The sequence below is a fragment of the Centroberyx affinis genome, unplaced genomic scaffold, assembly GCF_046629955.1.
Source record: "Centroberyx affinis isolate AG114_WGS23_722 - 3 ecotype Tasmania unplaced genomic scaffold, CSIRO-AGI_Caff_v1 ptg003282l_1, whole genome shotgun sequence".
Lineage (NCBI taxonomy): Eukaryota > Metazoa > Chordata > Actinopteri > Beryciformes > Berycidae > Centroberyx > Centroberyx affinis.
In genome coordinates, this window is record NW_027281298.1 from 40,532 (window position 1) to 62,607 (window position 22,076).

The 22,076-nt window shown below is 43.8% G+C and overlaps 1 protein-coding gene across 6 annotated transcripts; it reads right to left on the reverse strand.

Moving 5' to 3' along the window:
* Positions 1-410: 410 nt before the first annotated feature.
* On the reverse strand, positions 411-22,076 carry atxn2 (ataxin 2). Of its 6 annotated transcripts, none has more exons than XM_071538487.1 (26): positions 21,565-22,076; positions 19,702-19,735; positions 19,141-19,200; positions 18,622-18,693; positions 17,768-17,918; positions 16,749-16,763; positions 14,996-15,120; positions 14,173-14,264; positions 13,584-13,772; positions 13,095-13,267; positions 12,099-12,344; positions 9,653-9,838; positions 8,623-8,802; positions 8,289-8,396; positions 8,030-8,100; positions 7,435-7,799; positions 7,284-7,347; positions 7,002-7,148; positions 6,113-6,130; positions 5,242-5,308; positions 4,759-4,952; positions 4,130-4,256; positions 3,743-3,934; positions 3,269-3,480; positions 1,943-2,190; positions 411-1,250 (listed from the first exon to the last, which is right to left on the reverse strand). In XM_071538487.1, the coding sequence occupies exons 1-26, from the start codon at positions 21,669-21,671 to the stop codon at positions 1,205-1,207; spliced, it is 3,489 nt and encodes a 1,162-aa protein (XP_071394588.1). In that variant the 5' UTR covers positions 21,672-22,076; the 3' UTR covers positions 411-1,204. The 6 variants fall into 6 exon arrangements, with proteins under 6 accessions (XP_071394588.1, XP_071394590.1, XP_071394587.1 ...); XM_071538489.1 differs by having other exon boundaries at positions 2,013-2,190; positions 5,236-5,308; XM_071538486.1 differs by having other exon boundaries at positions 5,236-5,308.

Consider the following 22,076-nt stretch of genomic DNA (forward strand, 5'->3'; position numbering starts at 1 on the left):
TCCTGTGTGGTTATAGATCACAAACTTACTCACACTGACTAATAAGGAAATGTCTTGGTTCGGTAGGATTTCTAAGCAGGAGACATTTCTGGGGCGGAGTCACTTTGGTGACATGGGGTAGAAGCATCCTTTGAAGGGAAGGATACCATGGTTTCTCATGCAGAGCAGGACATCCCACAAAACCTTGCAACACCTGCGAGGAAGAATGAAACCCAGCTGTTACACAGTCATAACCCTCCATGGAAATGACTTGCATGTGCGTCACTGTGGCTGCTAAACTTGAAGGGTTACCAGATATTCTGCGTAAACTGTACCGCAAATGAAGATTGATCCTGCAGAGATAATGCATTTCAACACTGAAGGAAGAACCACACCAACAGTCATTCAGTTTTTAAAACTTTTTTATTGTTTTTAATTTTTTTTGCTCATTTTTTAAATTATTTATATTATCTACAAAGTAAAAGTTTTTTTTTTTTAACTTAAAAGTTACACAATGGTTGGGTGAGAAGTGGGATCTGATCACCTCAGCCATCATAATTTCATAAATAACGTTTCTCCTGTCCTCTGGCTGCCAAAACGTGTTTGTTAATTCACAGGAAGCTTCTTGTCATGTTTTTTTTTAGTTTGGTTAGAAACCTGTTGTGTAGTCTGGAAACAAACGCAGCACATAGCAGCAGCAGCAATAGATAAACAGTAAGATTAATACTGTCTAAAAGTTGGAAGATTTTTTTTTTCATAACAAGGTGCAGACAAAATACAAGTTCCAGTTGATTTTTCTTCTTCACTCACTTATTTTCTCTCACTCTCTCTTTCGCTTCTTAGTTGGCAAGCTGACTCAAGTTGCAATTAGGGACCCTCTGAAAGTGTGTGTGTAGATGTGTGTTTTGACTGTGTGTGTATGTGCTGCATAACTATGTGTGTGTAGATATCTGTGTGTGAACAGGGGCAGAATAAGAGCAATCCTGTCTGTTAATGTTAAAACTCTAGCTCATTAAAACGTGTCACTGCATCAATCTGTTAACATTCTCTTATTGCCTAGTCTGGGAGGGATGGAGGGGAGGGGAAGGAGGGATGAAGGGAGGAGAAAAGCTGATGTGAAGCATGTAGATGAAGAAAGAGAGAGGAGAGGGAGGGTGTCGTTCTCTTCATCGTCTGGTTATGAAGGCTCTGGATGAGAAGCGCGAGGCAGAGTGGGTCCCTCAGCTCACCGGCGCCCTCTATCTACAGCTGCTGCTGATGGTGAGGTTGCACTGCAGGCGAGAGAACACACAAAATGGGGGAAAATTAAGTTCAGAGATACAGAAAGATGATAAACTGCAGCAACACAACCTATTAAGTCTTAAAAGAAGTATAAACCTTACTTAATTGGCTAGATATTGCATACAGCAGCTGTGTTCACTATGCAATCTATCTGCATTTAATGCTGGCCCCATTTCAAGATGACATGTATGTTTTTCCACTGATGCTCCAAATAATTCCCTGTAACTGCTTAAGTAATAATTTAACCTTATTTATTTTAATAACAAAACAATTCGTGAGTAGAGATCAGGCATAATGTTATCCTAATCATGCAGTAATCCTCACTTTGGGGGAAAAAAAGACAAACTATATACTCTACCAATCAAAAGTTTGGACACATGCATTTTTCTTTATCTTTTACTATTTTTCACATTTTAGAATAATAGTAAAGACATCAAAACTATGAAATAACATTTATGAAATTATGCAGTGACCAAAAAAGTGTTAAACAAATCAAAACTATCTTTTAGATTCTTTAAAGTAGCCGCCCTTTGCCTTGATGGAAAGGCAAAGGCTTTGGAAAAAATGCATACACAGGATCAACTTCACTATTTATATTTGTCTAAAACATTCATTTCAAGCATTTAAGCATAAGCCTTAAGATCAAAATGGCTTTAAGATAATAAAAAACATGTGTCCAAACCTTTGACTGGCACTGTATATATTCCCGACTCCACCCTGCAGGAGCGTGCTGGTTGAGAAAACGAGCGTACCTTGTGGGTGTGCCAGGTAGGAGAAGTGTGTGGTGGAAGAGACGGGGATGGGGTTGAGGGCGGTCTGGGGCATGGGGGGCTGCGGACCGCCTGGAGGACCCTGGGTGGCCATCAGCATCATCGGGGGGTGGGTGGGCGCCGCGTGGTGCGATTGCACAATGCCAGACTGCATGTGGGCCTGGGTGGGAGACAGGAGGCGTGAGTGTGTTTGTGTTATGTCGTGTGTGAGAGAGAGAGTGAAAGTGAGAAGCAAAGTGAGAATGACAGTGAGAGACAGACAGAGAGAGAGAGAGAGAGAGAGAGAGAGAGAGGGAGAGAGAGAGAGGGAGAGAGAGAGAGGGACAGAGGGACAAGAGACGCACACAACATTCTCCAGCACCTATTTATGTGTACATGAGTGAGTCGCATGAGTAGCAAAAATGGATATCATCTATGGTTATGATCAGAGGACAATTTTGGGGCCGGGGGGGTGGGATAAAGGGATATAGCATCCCCCGTGTTAACACAAATTATTCACAGTAACTCTCCAAACTAACTACAGAATTTAGGCAAAACTTCACATCCCATCAAGCTCTTAAATATAGCAATAACAGCATAATAACAGGGCATTTTGTATTCTGATTAGGGGTACAAATACACGGTTGAATAAACTCAGTTTCGCCTTGAATCTTAGCCATATCCCTGAAGGACCCGTAATCACAATGAAGAAAGCCCTCTGGGGAATTATGGGTAACGATGCATGTGTACTGCCTGAAAGGTTTCCTGACAAGCAGTGTGTGTGAACATAAAGACAAGAGAGTGCAAGAAAGATCACTTACTATCTCTTTGGTTACCAAAAACAGTTAGCATTGCAGCCATTTCCATTTATTATAATGGTATTAGCATGGCTGGAATGCACCTCAATTAAAATAAATGTTTCTTTTACATTTATTTTGCTGCGGTGGGCCCCTTCAGCTAAAAACAACTGCACCCACAACTAGAAAAATGAAGATGCAGTGAAAATTTATCATCTCACCTTATGCCCAGCCTGCCAAAAAATTACAGTGGCAATTACAGCATCTATCTTTATATCATGATATAAATACCCAAAAAGGAGCTAAACTGCAACAGCTACTGGAACTGATCCTGGAACGGGCAGAGGAGCAAACCTGGCTCTCACAACCCCAACATCTACAAAATATAATCTCCAGGAAACACTGCTAGTTTTGAAACTACCCGGTGTATAACATGCAAACAGCCCGCTAGTTGTGACCTACCTGCTGCACGTGTGCCATGTGGTTGGGGTTGTAGCCGTGCTGCACCTGCTGCGGGTGGATATAGACTGTCTGCTGGGCAGAAGGGAACGAGGCCTGGGGAGACTGGGGGTTGGGCCCCGGGGTCATGGAGGGGGGCGTGGGGGCCAGGGCTGAGTACATCTGCTGCTGCGGGGCCTGGTTGGCCAGGTGGAGGGCCTGGGCTGCTGCTGCCGCTGTGTCATGCACACACACACACGAAAGAAAGCAGAAACACACAATATAACAGGAGTACTACTCACCAGTGAGCAAACAGTTTCATTCATACTCTTCAGAGATTTTAAAGCCTTCTCCAGAGGCCTCATCACCTTATCCTTGCCTACTGTACGTTCCTTTTAAAAAGATACTCAACTCAGAAAGTAATGTATAGTGACGTACACAAATTACTCCATGGGTCCATAATATGTATTTCAGCTGGGCCAGCCGTAACATATTCACCTGCTGCCGCCTGCGGGTGCTGTGGGTGCTGGACTGGGCTGGGGGCCGGGTGGTTAGGGGGACCTCCGTGCTGCGGGGGACCGCCCTGCTGGCCCTGGCCCGTGGGGGTGGCTGAGGGCTGGGGGTGCTGTGGGTGGGGGTGCAGGGTGGCGCTGGGGTGGGGGTACTGCTGGGGCATCGGCCCTGGCGACACTGAGACAGAAAGATAGACAGACAGGAGTTGGACAGAAATTTAACAAGACCTCTAGAAATTAATTACACAGATATTAATAAGGTACGAACAGGTGCATATATTGTATTTAGATATAGTACGGCGTATTGCCTGTACTGTCTAACCAACCACAAACTCATATGTGCACACACACACACAGGTGCGGGGTGACTTACCATACATGGTGTGTGTCTGTTCTGGGTACTGTGTGGTCGAGGAGGAGACGAGGCTGGGCTGCCCGTGTGTGGGAGGCGCCATCATCCTGGCGCTGCCCTGCATTACCGGACTGAACACATGCTGCGCCTACAGGACACACAGGGAGACACAGTGAGTGACTGAATGAGAGTGAGAGCGAGTGTGTGTGCGTAATAATCCCTACACGAAACATAAAATGTGGCATCACGTTCCTTCCTACGGTGCAGCCTGATGCTAATTTTTGTTAAAAACGTCTGTGTTCGTGCAGTTTCGTTCGATCATGGCCTGTTGCTGGCACATCGGTGGCATTTTGGATAGGAGAGCCAAGAGCCTGTAGTCAGCGCCGCAAATCAGAAGTAATGAAACACTGGCATCACGCTAGTCCAGTGTCAAGCTGATGGACACAAGGCATCTGCCACACAAATGGCTGAGTAGTGAACAGCTGGCAGAGCTACAGATTGGCAGTAACACCGGCAGCGCCGACTGATGGCACTGTCGTAATTATAATGGTTACATGTGAGTGATAATAAGGTGCCTGCTGGGCCTGGGGCTGACAAATAAGCTGCTTGTAGGTATAGTGGTGGTACTGGTATTGATAGTAATAGTTAACCTGTGACTGGTAGTGTGGCATCTGCTGCACCAGAGGCTGACTGGTGAACTGCTGCGGGCTGCAGGTGAAGTACTGGGCAGAGTAGGCGGGGCTCTGTGCTACGATGGGCGGTCCTGCTGCCGTTGCCGGGTGCATCATGGTGGGCGTGCCTTGAGGGTGGTGCTGGTCTGACCTCTGCTGGGGCATGTTGGGTACTGGAGTTCACAGTGGGAGCCAGGGAACAGAAGCAAAGAGAAGAAGAGGTTTTTTTTTGTTTTGTTTTTTTTCATTTGAAGTACAGAGTCATGGTGGAGAAGAAGGATGCCTGGGGGTTTGAAACGGTGCAAGTTGTTTCATCTCCCCTACTGGGTTTGTAGTAAGTTTCAGAGAGGAGAGTGGGAGGAAATAGGAGAGCCACAAGAGAGAAAGAGTGAGAATAAGAGACACCGACTTGAGAGAGTGGGAGAGGAAGACAGAGAGGGCAGTAGTTGTTCTCACCTTTACCTGGTCTGTAGGGTTTAGACTGGCTGACCGTCATATGAGGCATCTGAACGTGGTACATAGCTGGAGACTGGAGGGAGAAGGGGAGGAGGAGGATGGTGGGTGAAGGAAATAAGAAAAACATTTAAATGTCACTGAAGTGATTCCTAATTCTATTCAGATTCACTCGGAGCTCTATGGCCTCATTTCAACAACAATTAAGTCTAGCTCTTGACTAAAAATGAATTTTTGTTTAGGACTAGTCCTCACTGCATGTCTGTGGAGCTGCTCATAAACTACTCATCTTCTGACCTCTGCCTTAATAGCTGACTCCACAGCACACACACACACACACGCATGCACACACACCCCACAAACACACACCCACAGTGGATTACTGCATAGTGGACTACGATATGAGTGTGTGAGAGAGTGTGACTGATCTCTTACCTGAGGCCACATGCATTCTCTATGCCTGTCTATCACTGGGCAGAAAAGGAGTTTTACTACTATCACTACAACCCAAATACTATTTGCCATCTTTCATTCTCCAAGTCTGTAAGTATACAACATGCATTTGTCACATAAAGTATCATTAATATCTTATCAGTGACAACATCTGCTCTCAGACGATGATAAAACATAGCCTAGAAAAACAGAACGAGGCTTGAAATCCTCTATTAGCTGAAAGTCATCTTAAGCTGATGAAGCCAATAGAAACTAAAATGAGGTTAAAAGTCCATCCGTGATGACAGTTTAAACGGATTGCAATAAGAAGTTGGCAAACCAACATCTGATGGGCATTAATTCATCAAGCAAGCAAAACATCTCAGTACTGATTGGGTTGAAAAAAAAAGATTAAAAAAAAATAAATCTTAGAAAAAAATTCACAAACCTTCCATATTATGCTTTTCTAATGGAGCGAGAGAGAGAGGAGGAGAGGGAGAAAAGGAAAAAAGAACCACTCTTTAGTTGGTAACCAAGGTATTTTTTTCCTTTACACGTGTCTGATGTTGGATCACCAAGTATTTCTTAAAGCAACTTAGGAAAAAAATGTAATTCACTACTACAAAAATACAAAATAATACAAAATATTACTTTCATCAAAAATATTCTTGTTGAAAACATGTTATGTGCTCTCAGATTGCTCAAAATGATACAGCATATTGTATAAGTATTTCATATATTTCCTGTTTTCTCTTTCAAATTTTTTAAGCTTACTGTCAAATCCCACATGTTTACCTTAACATTATTCAAATCATTCAATAGCAATAATCCATGCCAATGTACTAATTGTGTCTGGCAGATGATAGAGGAAAAAAAAGTACAGCATGAAAGATGGGCATGCCTCAGGGTCTAGAAAAAAAATAGATCACACGCACACAAGCAGGTGTGCACACACACACACAGTCACAAAAAAGGTGAGATACTCCTTGTTAAAATAAAATCTGGGGAGAAAGAGGGCTTCAAGGAGAAAATAATGACGGGATGCATCAGAGGTGAATGACGAGAGAGGAGGAAAGACATAAGAAAAACAGAGAGACTGAACGAAAGATTGAAAGACAGAAACAAAAAAAAGACAGAAGCAAAGACAGACAAAAGGAAAGAATGTAAAAGAAACAAACAAGGACAGACTGATAAGGAAGCATGCTGGGAGACCTCGTGGTGATGGTAGGTAGATTTTGGTTGTGTGTGTGTCTAAATTCTGTGTGTCACACAGATTCAGCAGGGTGTGCAGGGTGATCTCTGCTGCCTGTATGTGTGTATGCAGGTGTGTGTCTCACCTGTACTCCGGGGCTGACGGGTGTGAGGGGGTACATCTGGGGGAAGCAGACCGTCTGGCCGTAGACAGTTGGGGGCTGCTGGACCACGATGGAGGGGCTGGGCTGGCCCTGGGGCCGGGGGGGCGTGGTGGTGTTGGCTGGTTTGGGCTAGTGAAGGAACGCATAAAGAAAAACAAACACACACACACACACACACACATACACAGCCCAACACAAGTTAGGTCTAATAACCTCAGTTTCAGCTTGTGTTTAAAAGGTCTGGCAGCAGCAGAGCAGACTGACCTGCGTATTGAACCTGGGTTTGAACTCGTTGGCGTTCGGGTTCAGAGTTGACTTTCTCACTTGACTGCAAGAGGAAGAGGAAGAGAAAGAAAATTAGCATTCACCAATATCCACCGCCTCCCCTCCCGGCCGCTCTGCCCCTTCCACTCACTCTTGCACCGCCTCCTTTTTCTCCTCCTTGTCCTCCGGCTTGGGCCCGCCGAACGTGGACGTGGCCGTTGTCTGGACTCCCTGTGATGTCACATCCAGCCCCGCCCTCTTCTGGTCGGGGGCTGAGGGAGAGGGGGAGGGAGCCGCAGGGCTGCCAGGCTTACTGGTGTTTGTGGCGGCGGCGGAGGGGGCTGGGGCGCCGCCGGGGGTGCCGGCAGTCATCGCCGCTACGCCCTCCTCGCCACCCTCCCGCCCCACTGCGGAGGCCTTGTCCAGGGGAAGGTCCTTAGGCTTGTCCCCCGGATCTCTGGGAGGCTTGGTCATCATCTGGTCAAACACGGGGTCTGGGTTGGAGCTGGACTGCAACTGGATGGATGGAGAGGGGAGGTGGAGAGAGGAAGAAACACAGGAGAAGAGAGGTAGGAGAGACAGAAGAGCATGAAATACAGATGGTAATCAGCATACAAGCTCTCTTATTGTAGCTGTACAGCAGATGTCTTTGTGCAGCCTCAGTATCATGAGATTGTTAACACTGTCACAAGATATTCGGCATCCTAACACGGTAAAAATTAAAAAGATGAGGGCAATCTACTTACCCTAAAATCTACACTAAATTTCTTTAAATTATCTATTTGTTTTCTGTGGTCTGTTGCCATGGAAGGAGGTCCTGCGAGGGGAAAAGGGGGAGAGAAGAGACAGATGATTTGGAGTTCAAGCATTATCATATAAATCCAGATTGTAGAAAAACATTACTGCAAAAAAATTTAATAAATAAACAAACAAAATCAGTGTCTCAGTGAAAGACCCCTACAGTGACGAAGCTTCCCATCATGCACACTGCAGTCTAGTGAATACCTTTACAGACTGGTCTGGTGATGCTAGGAGAGCTGTCCAGAGGCTTGACGTTCTCCTTGTTGGCTGTGGGTGACGTCTGTCTCGTCTCCTGGACACGACACTCTTTCGCTTTAGAGACAGGAGAAATGGAGAATTAAGTTTACTCTGGGCACTAAAGCAGAGCAAGGATTTATGAACAAAATGCTTTTGATAATTGACTGACTGCATGACAGAACCTAGAGCAAAACAGAAAATCCTAGTACACACCAAGTCAGATACATCATACCATACTTGGTGTTCCCTATTCCTGCTTTCCCATTTCAATAAATACCTTGAGGGTAAACGGCAAGCTCACCTTCTACTGACGGAGTGGCGACCATGTTGGGGGCGGGGCTAGCAGCAGTAGGAGAGGAGGCTGATGTTGGCGTGGCAACTGTTTCCACAGGAGCCGTCCCCGTCTGGGGGGACGGGAGGGAGGAGGAGCCAGGAGAGGCTCCGCCCATGCTGTTCTGTCGAGGGGAGCGAGGTCTGTGTACTGGAGAGGAGAAGGAGACATGAGATTTTAGTGATCACAAGCTGCCAAGTCACATCATTAACCTTCACAGTTACTAAGGATGGGACGATATGTCTACCTCACGATACGATTTGAAACGTGATATGGGGTTCATGATTCGATACAAACACGATACAATGTAATAAAAGTTCAAGTATGACTGTGCAGAATTATGTTTATGTCTGAGTCGCAAATCTTTCTAGCTATGTCATTGGCTTGCTAGAATGTAAACAACAATGTAAGAATGTAATTACAAAGTGCAAATAATTTAATTTGGATGGAGAGCTTGTGAAATTGTGATATATTTTTCTGCCCCATGATACGTATTGTGCTATATTGAAATTCGATATATCGTCCCATCCCTAACAGTTACCCTAAACAACTTTACCCACTGTGTACTGTCCTGCGGCCAACATTAGAAGATAAGTACTGCCAGGGTTACGGGTTAAAAAAAAATGGTAAAAATGCATGTACTAATGGTACTGTGAGGTACTTTGGATTCGTTGACCAAATGGCATGAGTTGATGGAATATTTTAAGTGCCCTGTTCAAAGGCAGCCACGCAACTCTCCCCTGACCGTGACTCACTTTGTCTACAATGTGAGGATGAAGCCAATTATCGTCACAGCCAGTCAGAACTGGGAGGGACACCCATGCACAGAGAATTGCAGACCATCTGGTCAGTGTTTTTTTATTTTATTATTTCCTTTGCATCAAGTGAATAAAGTAGACAAACACTGTAAGTTTTGAAGGAAGGATGAAAATAAAAGTCAAGAAAAGGACAGATAGAAAAGATAGAAAGGAAAGGAAAGGGAAAGGAAGGAATGTTCTACCTCCGCTGACCACTGAGGACCAGGTTCCTCCAGAGGAGCTGCTCCTGGTTGGTGGAGTCACTGGGAGCTCTCCAGGGGCATTGTGGGAGATTAAGTCCACTCCTGGAGGGACTCCAGTGGTCCGGCAGGGCGGCACTCTGTGGGCACGGGGCGTCCGCTGGGACTTTGGGGACATCCTAGGGGGGCCTGGAGAAGAGGAAGAGAGACAAAGAAAGAGGGAAATCCAGAAACAGACAAGAGAGGGGAGATAAACACACTGAGCTGCTGTCCTCCTTTCCTACCATCCTGCCATACAGAGGTCTCTCTTTGAAACTCATCTGTGTCTCGAAACCCAAAGCGCTGAGCTGACTTCTACTTGCTGGTCTTCTACATTTAGATGTCACACCATACAGTAATGTTATTGGTTACAAGCAAGTGAGTGGAGACACTGCAGATGATCCTGGAGAGTGATCAAACACCACGCCACACTGTTCAAACCAAAACCAAGTGAAGAGTGAAATAAATAGAATAGCAAGAATTAACAGAGGAGGTGGGGAGAGGTAGGAGGTGAGAAGGAGAGGTGGAAACCCAACTTTAAAGCATTCACTGTTTAGCAGAGTTTGTGCCAGTTAAGAGCTTAGCAGTGTCTGCTTCACAGGTGACAGCCCAGTGCAAAACTGATCTTTGGCAAAATAGCAGTTGAATAGATTCAATATATGGGAAATACATAGGAAAAACAAGTTCTCTTTTGATATATACCCTTTTAAAGCACACAATCAAGCCTCTTGTAACTAAAATTGAGCGTACCTCAAGTTCCTCAAATATCTGAAATTATCTCTGCATATACCATGGTCTGGTTGAATACTCGATTCTGATTGGCTGCAGGGTGTCCATCCAATTCCTGATAATGGACACCTACTAAGTAGTTCCAGAGAAACTGTCTGTTCACCGTTCTAAATTAATGCGCTGGCTACGTAGTATCAGCCTGTATCTAAAATGAGTAACCATAGCATAGTGCCTCATCCTCTGAACACCACAGGATGGCGACTGTAACACACAAGCTGCAAGAAGTACACTGCCCCTCTGAACTTACTGATACTTTGTATCACATACGGTAAGCGATCATCTCGCATCCCATTCGCTATTCAACTCGCTACTTCAGGCTGCGGCAGTACACATGGCCTGTCTCATTTGTTTGTGAAAATCTTGATACTGATTTGGGGACAATGACATGGCTGGATAGCTAGCTAGTCTTGTTGTTAAACATACTGTGAAATTATATTTACTGTTTGTCAACCGTACGCAATGTTATTGACTTTGAATCTTGCTAGCATAACGTTAGCTTTCTGGCTCATAGCTGAGCCAAAGGGTTCTATGAGCTGAGCGGACTAGAAATATCTCCCGTTGCCAAGTCGTATCTAAGGCTCGTCCTATTTACTGGAGTAGTGAACGTTTCCATTGCATAAGAACCTTATGGGATGGTAATGATTGTTTCAGGTATTAGTCAAACCCTCAGGTGTTACCAGGGAAACTGAGTTATGGCTTGCGAAAAACTTTAGATTTTGATTACAAAACGCATGAAAATATAAATTAATGGTCTTATTTTTTTTTCTTTGGCAAGTGACCATGGTATAAGCGGGATAATGCCCTTCGAGGTGTCCATTATCAGGAATTAATGGACTCCGCGGAGGCGCATCGGACGGTTCTGGCCTCCCCGTCGTCCATTAATTCCTGATAATGGACACCTCATCAGGCATTATCCCTTACATGTCGCTCTGTTACAACTAGGTCTAGAACAAATAGTGAAAAATCAACTCCTCTCCAGCCAAAGCCAGTGTGCATCTTGCCTGTGCTTCATTCCGCATCTTCGCAAAGCCTTGTATCCAAAAGAAAAAGTTGCGACATTGGACATTTGGAACCTTTTTAAACCTCATTCCTTTCAGTTTTTATTTGTACAAATTTGGCTGCAATTCAATAATAGCCAAACCTCTGCTCAACTGGTGAAATTGTATGCTGCCTAGCAATGTTGTCTTCCTATTGAGTTTTCTATCAAAGGATTTGGAACAGTTGGCGCCTTGCTGCTTTCAGTGGCGTAACTCTTGCTAGATAGAAGGCTCTGCACACACTGTGGTGCTCCCACATGCCAAGGTGAAACTGCCTGAGGCACTGACCAAGGATCAGCTTTCTGGCTGCTAAATCCTCACATTTTCCATTTGTGGGGAAATTGCAAAACTGACCCCAGATCAGTCTTTACAAGCAACCTCACCCTATTCTGTGTTGTGTGCTGTTCCACACTAGACCTGGGCAAATTTTGTATTTGAAAGTAGGTTAAAATATCCAGATTTAACTTTTGAGACACATTGAACAGCTTCAATCATGAATGGGAATATCATTTCCAAATTAAGACCAATCCATCCACCTTCAACTCATGCTTTTGCCCAGGTCTACTCCACACTGATGTGGGTACCTTCTGAAGACATGCGTTTGGGCAGGGTGGAGGCTGGCGACGTGGGCCCATGGTGGGCCAAGGAAGATGAGGAGGGATAGGAGGGGTGGGAAGGATGGGAGGGAGGCCTGGAAGGTCGAGAGGGGGGTCTGGAGGGCGGCCTGGTGGGCGTGGCCGCCCGAGGAGGCAGGGAGGAGGGGCCAGACTGGTAACGAGGGGGGGGGCGGGAGGAAGGAGACGGACAGGGTGAGGGCCAATGGGATGAACCTAAAAGAGGGAGGGACAAATGATAAAGGATGACAAACAGCTTATGACAACTAATTACAGGGGGAGAAAAACAAAGCTATAACAAAAATAGAAAGTAGTGGCAGATGAATAAACGTAAGAAAGAAAGGGAAAGCAGGGATAAACTGATTGAAATGACATAAGGAAAAAAAAATAGATAAATGCATAAAACAACCCAAGACAGCTACAACACAAATGAACCTCCCAGAAACTCTAAGCCAAGCTCACCACCGGTCCAATAAACAGTAGAAGATAAAGAAAAAAAAAGATTCTATTCTACTACAGGATGAGCAGCTTGAAGCAAACTGTGCAGTCACTCTGTGTGTGTGTCTGTTTCTGATTTGTTTTTCTTTACGAAAGGCTTTTACCAAGTGGATGGCAAGTGAAAAAAACCTACACTCTACTATATTGAGTATGTTGATATTCTTTGTCTTTGTGGCCGGTTCCACTAAATTATATTTATTCTGTGATTTTATGATTGTCATGTTATGGAGTCTTTCATTGGTGAGACTACTGGTTTGTACAGGATGTCATTCTGTCTTTGTGCTGGCCTTTTAATAACCCCACCCCAATGGAAATAAGCTCTTGAGCTTTATTGTGTTATCCTTGATGACTGTACGTGAAATTATTTTCTGTCTGAATCCTATTCATGTACTAGTTCTTAATAGAATACATTCAATAAATTCAATCAATCAACAGCATTGGGTTGTGTGTGTGATGCACCATCCCTACCTCCGTTCACCACCCTCTGGTCGGCCCCAGAGCTGGGGCTGTAGTCGTGAGGTCCTGGTCGTGGAGTTGAGGGTCCAGCTGAGCTCTGAACCAGACGGGGCGAATTCTGACGCCCCGCCCCCCATGACATCGCCTCTCTGTTCCTCTGACCTGGGGGAATGTACTTGTTCTCTCTGCACACATGCACGCACAAGCATATGCACGCGCGCGCACACACACACACACACACACACACACACACACCACAGGCAGAGGTGTTAGATGAACAAGTACAAGTCAAGATAATGAAGGGGAGGATTTAATTCTATACTATATTACATGCAGTTAAGCATTTCTCATCAGCCAAAATGTAAGTAGTTGTTCTGGGCACTATCTGGGCTGCTATTTATTGAACTAGCTGGAACTGCTTTTCTCTCTCTTGTTTGTGTGTGTGTGTGTGTGTGTGTGTGTGTGTGTGTGTGTGTGTGTGTGTGTGGGTCCTGGTCGCACCTGCTTAGTGTGTGTGCCTCCCTCTCCCCTCGCACCACAGCAGTGTATTTCTCCTCCTCAGAGCGGTCATCGTTCTCCAGGGCCACGCGAGCCTTGTAAGTGGCGCTGGCCTCAATCTCCTCGGCCAGCTGGGCAGCACGCGCCTCCCTCTTCAGGAACTCCTCCGAGTTGTCCCGCTCCAGAGGGACGCTGGGAAACAAGCACAGGTCAGACACAGCAGCAGGGCGATGCAGTGACTAGGGAGACTGTTCGTCAAACAGAAGGCCTGATTTCAAGCCCCTGTGACATCATCATTAAATCATCAATTTTTTTTTTTTTTTTTTTAAATATATCAAATATATAATATATATAAATATATCATTAAATATATCACATCCCTGTTTATCTTTACTCTTGTCATGTGGGGGCCCATCAGAAAAAAGGTCCATGAGCCATAGACTAAGAAACACTGCATTCAAGTGATATTTTATTTTCAGTAGTTCTTGAAAATAATGACCACGGATGCAGGAATGTGTGCTAAAAAAGTGAAAACTCTTTGAACACAGCAATGCATACACACAGAGACAGACATATTACGATAGAAGCTTACGTATATGTGGACAGGCTGCTGTCGTACGTAGACAAGACTCCATACTTCTCCTCATTGTACTTGAACATGTCATTGGGGTCCCACCCGTTCGACTGATATGAGAGAAATGAGAAAAGAGAGTGAGAGAGAGAAAGAGAGAACCATGCATCAGATGACTACTGTACATCAGATGACATGCACCTTCTTTGTTCCTTTCTCTCTTTTTATAAATGCATTTATAAAAAATTATTTATAAAAATAAAAAAAACTAATATAACGAGAACATGAAAGGTCTTGGAAAATGTATTTCTTCTTTTTTGAGCGCAAACCACTTTCTCCACTGAAGACATTTAATTGTTTTTTACACCAAACAAAGCAAAGGTGAGGGTGGTTATTTCTCCTATAGACTTGATTCCTTTCTCTCTTCGACATATTTAAAACGGATAACATGTATGCATGAGGAGAGGAGAAACTGTCAAGGATAACAAAAATAAAACATCCAATCCTGTATATTTCCACCAAGGTGCGAGTGAAATCATGACTTCAAGACATACATTGTATTCTTTTTAAAAGCATCAGTTACAAGCCATTAATATCCTACAAGCAATTAATATCCAATATTAACATCCTAGGTCAGTGAACAGATGGGTTATATAAGCCAGTCCCTTAAAAGAGGAGGCGTTCCAGCTATCTTGCCTTAATTCTATCATTAAGCAACATGGCATTCACTGTTATGGAAACATCTACCTCAACCAAGACCAAGTCAAAGACCAAGACTGGAAGAGAATGTGTGTTAGCAGGTGATATATCGATGTGTACTCTGTGTGTGTGTGTCTCTTCTTACCACGTCAGTGTCCAGGGACTCCAGGCTGTCAGAGGTGTGTGTCTCTCCTCCATCCCAGGGCTCAAGATCTTTCTCCTTGTGCTCTCCGTTGATCCTGCTGCTCACTGCTGCATCTGTGAAGTTGTCTGTGACACACAGACACAAAGAAATACACATTTCTATACAGCAGACAATCACACACAGAAATACAAGTTACCCATACATACACACACAGAAGCTCATGGTGAAATACAGTCAAACGGCGACACATGGTTGCTCTCTCACTGCTTATGCAGGCAAGTGCTCAAGCCTGAAGAGTTTCTGCCACAGGCTCTCAGAGCAAGGCCTACAGGGAGGTAGTGGTGGTACACCAGTCACACACACTCACAACCAGACATGGGTCCAACTGGATTGGGGAAGAATCCTTTCAAAAATAAGTGAGTGATCGCTTGAGCTGGCCTTGGTAATGCTAAATCTAATAGGTTTATGACTTATGTCTGGTAAAGAAAGTGAAAAAGGCACTCCCACCCATCTTAGCTTGAAAAAACATAAACCAATTAATTCAAGAGGAGAAGCCATCTGACCTTCATAAGAAATTCATTGTAGGCATCATAGTGTTTGTTTTTTCCACTTTCTTTAGCATTTATTACATTTCCCTCCATTACTCCCATCTTAAAGACACAACTTTCACGTGTATAAAAATTCTACTTGGGACTGATGACAGTCCATACTTTCAGGACCGCTCACACTGCTCCCATGGGAACTTTCAGAATGATTCGGTTGGCTCAAATGAACTAGGGCTAGGCAAGCTCAACGAAAACTCCCAATAGAATTTGAAAGGAAATCAAATCTCATTTCAACCCAAGTCTGCTCTAACATCCAAGAGCTAGCACTGATGGATCACGTGCATAAAGCGTATCAACCACCTGGAGTGACATCACACGCTCCTCCCAGCTCATCCCACAATGCAAAGTGCATCCAAGCATTTCTGGCAGAGAGCAGGGCAAGTTCAGAAATGCTAGATCCGTTCCATACTGTGAGATGGGCTCGCAGGACTGAATTATGTCAGTAGAGGTGGCTGGCATGCTTAATACACATGGTCCATCACAGGGATTGGAATTAGGAAAAAAAACAAACAAACAAACAAAAAAAGCACAACATATACAAATCAAAAGAGGGCACTGGGGGGGGGGGGTAAGCAAACATGCATTTAGATTGCAATCAATTATATGACTTCAAAACACTTCAGGCCCAAACCTAATTTAGACATCCCAGCATAACCTGATTTTTCACACTATATCCAGAAAGCAAATTAAGTTACAAAAGCTCAACATGAGTTTGCAATCAGTTGCTTTCAATGGAATTAAACATATGAAATACATATGCATCTGACAGTTATGTGTGTCTGCCTAAGTGGGATAAGCAAGATGAATATTTAATTACACTGTGTGATATGGTAACTGCTGTTTCTCCATTGAAAACAACATCAAGCCTAAAGGTAATGAAGGATCTGGTGAAAAGAAGGAGCAAGACTGACTTGAGTCAGATATTTGACTCTTTGACTATTTGAAATTTTATGAAGGCAGCGTTCCTCACATGATTAAGCCTCAATGTGGACTTTAATGCATTTTCATTACTCTGTTAAAAAGATTAGACCCAAACCTGGGAAATCCCCACATTGCATTTTCATCTTTCAATAAAGCTTATCAAAGAGTGTATGAGTGTGTATGTGTGCATACAGAAAGGTTGAGAGCAGAAAACAGCCATATATTACCTGTGTCAGAGGAGACTAGACCATTGGAGAGGAGAGACAGACAGATGAGAGAGAGTCAGAAGATGGACTGACAGACAGACTGAATGACTGACTGGCGGTCACACTAACAGTTGACACCAACCCCACCCCCTGCCCTCCCGACCCCCTGAAAAAGGAAACACTGATGATACCCAGTCTCATCTCCACATACATTTTTGAGAAGTCCCATCCCTTAGTCTACCGCTCTTGTAAATCTGTAATGGTCAATTATCATATTCAGGGTCAACGGATCAACCAGATGCGCTTTTTAAGGGCAAGTGTTGCTATGCGACCACATGTAAAAATGGAGATTTCGGACTCTCTGTGCAAAAATAATGTACATGTGACAATGTAAACTGCCATCTTGCCCCAAAAGGAAAAATCCTCATCTGGTGGATGTGTAACCTTAACAATGATTTTGCTGCAAAACAAAGTGAAATTTCCAGTCAGTCAATTCACAATTGTTCAGTTCAAGAAGATAATTTGTCAGAAATGACAACCCAGCACTACCATCTCATAGAATCATGAGGTGAGCCTTGACACTTTATCGCCTGTTCATTTTAAGATCATAAAACCCTCCCACACAGTCCATTATGGTTCAAAACAGAATTGTATGGGTCAAGATGAATTAGATGAAGGAGACTCATTCAGCCTTTATTGAGTGTCCTCGCTGTGCCAGGGCGACCTTCGGACCAATCAATACTTCACATTAGTCTTCAATGACTGGCCACTCAAAGCAGACGCACAAGATTTAACTCACGGCCTCTGCGACATCACAGCAGTAAATACAGGCTGAACGAGATCAATAAGTTGTGTGTACGGACTGATGGGCATTCACTTTGGCATACGTGCGTTTGTTTTTATGTGCAATACATACAAAGTGACACCTAGTTATACTGTGTGCGCCTGTTCATGAGTGCTTACTATGTACAAGAGCGGGTGTCAAAAGATCGCTGTATGTGCGCCTAGATAATATTAATTGACAACAATGGCTTCTGTACCTTTCCTGGCAAAATTCAGGTCCACATCTTTGAAGGTCACCACTACTACGTCGGAGGCCTTGAAAATGATGCTCTCTACAATATCCTCTTTCCTGGGGCCCACACTTGGCTCCGGGCTCTTTCTGTGAGCCGCATCCAACACCAGGTCACACTGAGGGAGAAAACAATGTTAAATTTCAATAAGCAAGAGGCTGGTACCATCTAAAGGAGGGATGGGCAAATTTTAAACTGATTAGCAGACCTTCAAACAGACAGGAGGAACTGATTAGTGAAATCACCTGATGTAGTGTTTGGTTGGAATGAAAACCTATATACTGTTGGCCCTCTGTGGCACATGATTGGCTATCCCTGATCTACAGGAAATCAGTTGTAATTCATAGTCTGGTCTCATGACCTGACAAAAGCGGTCGCCTGATATGAGATACATGAATATGAACCCTGCTGTTTTGTGACAAAAAAGTACAACATTGGTGGGGGTAAAGAATGTTTCTAATGTTCCATCAGGAACTGAAGCTACGGCCATGCTCTGCCAACTAAACTGTACAGAAAACCTCTAACATCACTCAGGTTAAGCATTTCATTTGTGCAAAATGAAACTTTCCTACAGGGGAAGGATTGTGAAATACTTCAACCTAAAAGGGAAGATCAGGGACCACATACCTCTCCTCCATAAAAGGAAAGATGGAGACACTGATCTTTTCCTAAGCCACCTTTGGGGTGAAGCTGCCGTTGAGTGCTGGCTAGGCACTATCTTCCCTGCATACTTAGCCTTAGCCATTAGCACGGTTAACAAGGAAAATACACAACTGACTATTAGCACCTAGGAACAACTTCACCGTATGTGTGATCCTTACCTCTGGACCATATGTCTTAAACACTCCTTCATAGACTGCTCCGTTCTTCACTTTCAGCTCACATTTGGTCCCCTGTAAATAAGTAAGCCTATCATTATTCACTGTGTACTCACTCATACACTTCAGTGTCAATATCAATTTACACATTCAAAAAACAAGTTCAGAGACCCATCTGCTGCAAAACAGAAATAAACAAATGATTGATCAATCTCCGCTTTGTTTATGCAACCAGCTGTCTCTACAAATTACACAGGCTTTGTTTATTGCAGCGTAGACATTTTGGAGACAACAGCATGTGGTAAATGACAGGCTGCAGTACATGCTGCTGTACCTAATTCATTTACAGTAAGCATGATTCACATGGCTGTTTCACACAAGGTTTTCTTGTGACTGTTTGAGCCTGCTTCCCTTGTCTCCTTATTGTTATTACACATAAGACAAAATTCAAAAGCACATACTACATATAATCTGCAAATGGAGCATCATCTCAAAGACTTAATAGACACACAGTACACATACCACCACTGATGTCAAGACATGGACCATCCTCATATTTGCATATACACCATTGAAAACGACCTGAGGGAAAAAAAAAAAAACACTTAAGTTCTAATGCTCCCACTGTTCAAAGACAAATTAGACTAAACTCAGACAGCCTTATGACAACTATTAGGCATATGCATAAATAAGAAGCAAAAGTTGAGATAATGTGCGCACATTCATCAGTCCTGCATAACAGTGCATAACAATAAGAAAGAGATGCCCACACACTGGATTTATGCTTCCATTGTGGCCCATTCTGTTCAACTTTTCAACCAAATGTACGTCTGACAAAAACATGATAATGTATGTCTAAGTAACGCAGATGATTTTTGGTGAAACTTTGCACAGAATAAACCAAAAAGGAGCATCAATCCAGTGTGTGTTTATTTTTTTCTATGAAGGACCAGCCCTTCTTTGATACCATGCAGTACTGTGAGGTATAGGCCTACATCTATTTCTCATAATACAGAGTTCTGAGACTGAAACAGCAGGGCCCTGCTGACTTGCAAGAGATAACTGTTCAAACAGGTTACTTACTGCTGCAGAAGGACCTTTACCACTGTGTCGTCCTCTGAAAAAAAGGGCATTGTTGTCAGAATCACCATTATCATCAGTATCACGCTTCTCTCTAGGATTTTGTATCAAGGTGTTGCTGGGGAGCCAAATAATACTCTAATGTAGTCAATCATAACATTGACTGATTGGAAATTTCAAAAGGTGGTGATGTAAATCTATGAAGTGGCACAGAACCGCTGTTACATGGTTTCGGGAGATCCCCAAGAATCATCATCACCATCACTGGACCTATTCCAATCTACAAATATTGTGCATATGACAGCACAAGAAAAAACATTGTGCACAGCGTGCAAGTAGGTGTTGGTAACTACAAGAAGAGCATCAGTAGAGCAAAAAAATCCACATACCACACACACTCAAGTAGTCCTGGGTCTTAAGTGTGTGGTTACAGCCACATATTTTCGCTCGATGTGCATGAGACTTTATATATAAAGTCTTTCCATATGTGGATATTGTGTGGATTCTGAAATTCCCCTTAAGTCCAAAAATATTTTGTTGGATAGAATCATGTTCAAGTGGCTGTCAGCCAAACACTGTGTAGCCTACATTTTTTTCAAGCATGTCCTAAAATGCACCTTGTACAGCAGCTGGCACACAGCCAGCCAGCCAGCCAGCCACACACACACACACACATACGCACACGCACACATACACACACTTGATTCAATGTTGGCAATGGCCACTTTCCCTACAATATACTTTTGCAGTGAATGAGTAATAAGTAATTCACTTGAGCTACTTTCACAAGCTAATTTCCCTAATAATGAAACTAAATCAGTCCAAGCCATTTTAGCATTTCTGAACTGCAATAGGCTGGCCTATGCTTCACTTGTATCTAGGTGTCTAACTGGTCCAACCTTATTTTACAACATCTTCGGCAAGGCCCCATTGGATAAAACCTACGCAATGAATGGGACATACTGTCCTAGTGACCGGTGAATAGAAGGCTATCCAAATAATCACGCCAAAATGCACAATATGCATACAGCTACTACATTGATAATATGTGCTATGTCTTAAAACGACATTTACACAAATGTCATGCTTCAAGGACACTATTTCACACAAGCTGCACCGGCAACGTCAAGGTTGAAAGCCCGTCGGTCTAATTCCCCTCTCCTCTCCTCTCCTCCTCACCCCTTCACCACCCCCGCCCCTTTCTTTCATGCGCCCACACATTTTGTATCAAATTCTTGGCAAACCCATTGCAGCATTGTTGCGGTAACAAGCTACATACCAGTCATATCAAAATAAAAGCCGTCTTTTATCGCAATCGATTAAGATCAAAGTCGCCAAGCTGCGTAACGTTAGCTGGCCGAGTAGCCGTTAACACTGAATGAGGCAAGTGCACTGAATAACAAGCATGGGCTGTCAAATGGCTAATTAACGCTAGCTGGCTCTCTAACTATGGACTTCAGGCTGGTCCAAAGCCTGATAGTACACTAACATTAGCAACTTAGCAAGCAACTTTGCTACTACAAGCTCGCGAGAAAATCTGTTAGTCCACCAAAATAGGTCAAAATACATGGACAGAGGCCAAATGCTATGTTTGATTTCACATGTAACATTAAGAAGAGGTAACGTTAGGTCGGAGTTCCAACATCATGCGAACAGACAGGCCCCGCTAACTGCATAACGTTACGCTAGGTGACCAACACGTCGCAAGGCCCAAATACGTTCACACACACATACAAGTTTTGGACCACATACCAGAAATGTCACCTCCTACAACTGACACCATTGGTAACGATTACAACCATGTCCTAGAAACTGATCACATTAGCCCCGGCTACTGTGTAATTTCGCTAACGTAATTTAACTGACCTGCCCAAATTCTGTCGTCCCCCGCCGCTTCCGCCAGCACCAGAGGCAGCGGCACCACCAGTGCTGCCACCGCCGGGCTTGCGATTTCCACCGGCCTTCATTGACATGGTGATCCCATAAACGACAACGTTTGCAGTGTTTTCTGATATTTTAAAACGACCAGCTTCACACTGCAATCTTGTTGCGATGAGACGATATACAGTTGTGTGACAGCTTGCTAGCAATCTGAAGATCTGGCTAGCTAGCAAGCTAATGTCAACCTGCTTGTCTGCCTCAGTTTCTTGAGGAAGATGCTATGCTAACAGACTAGCTAGCAACCGTTTGCTAGCTAAATTAGCAATCTGTACAATGTCTATTAAAACAGAAAAAAATGATCTTTAAAAAAAGACAGTACGCGCTAATAACTCTTCGGAAATAAACGTGTGTGTTACACCTCTTGTCAATTTGTTATGTAATCCTAACAAAAAATTTCGATTATCTCAAAATGGGGTTTACAGCTCTCTCGGGTTCTC

Coding starts and splice junctions, on each gene's coding strand:
- atxn2 (XM_071538486.1), bottom strand. CDS start 21,671: ATGTCAATGAAGGCCGGTGGAAATCGCAAGCCCGGCGGTGGCAGCACT. Junction 18,694..19,140: donor ATGTCTTGACATCAGTGGTG/GTATGTGTACTG, acceptor ACTTATTTACAG/GGGACCAAATGTGAGCTGAA. Junction 3,481..3,742: donor GCACCCGCAGGCGGCAGCAG/GTGAATATGTTA, acceptor TGCATGACACAG/CGGCAGCAGCAGCCCAGGCC.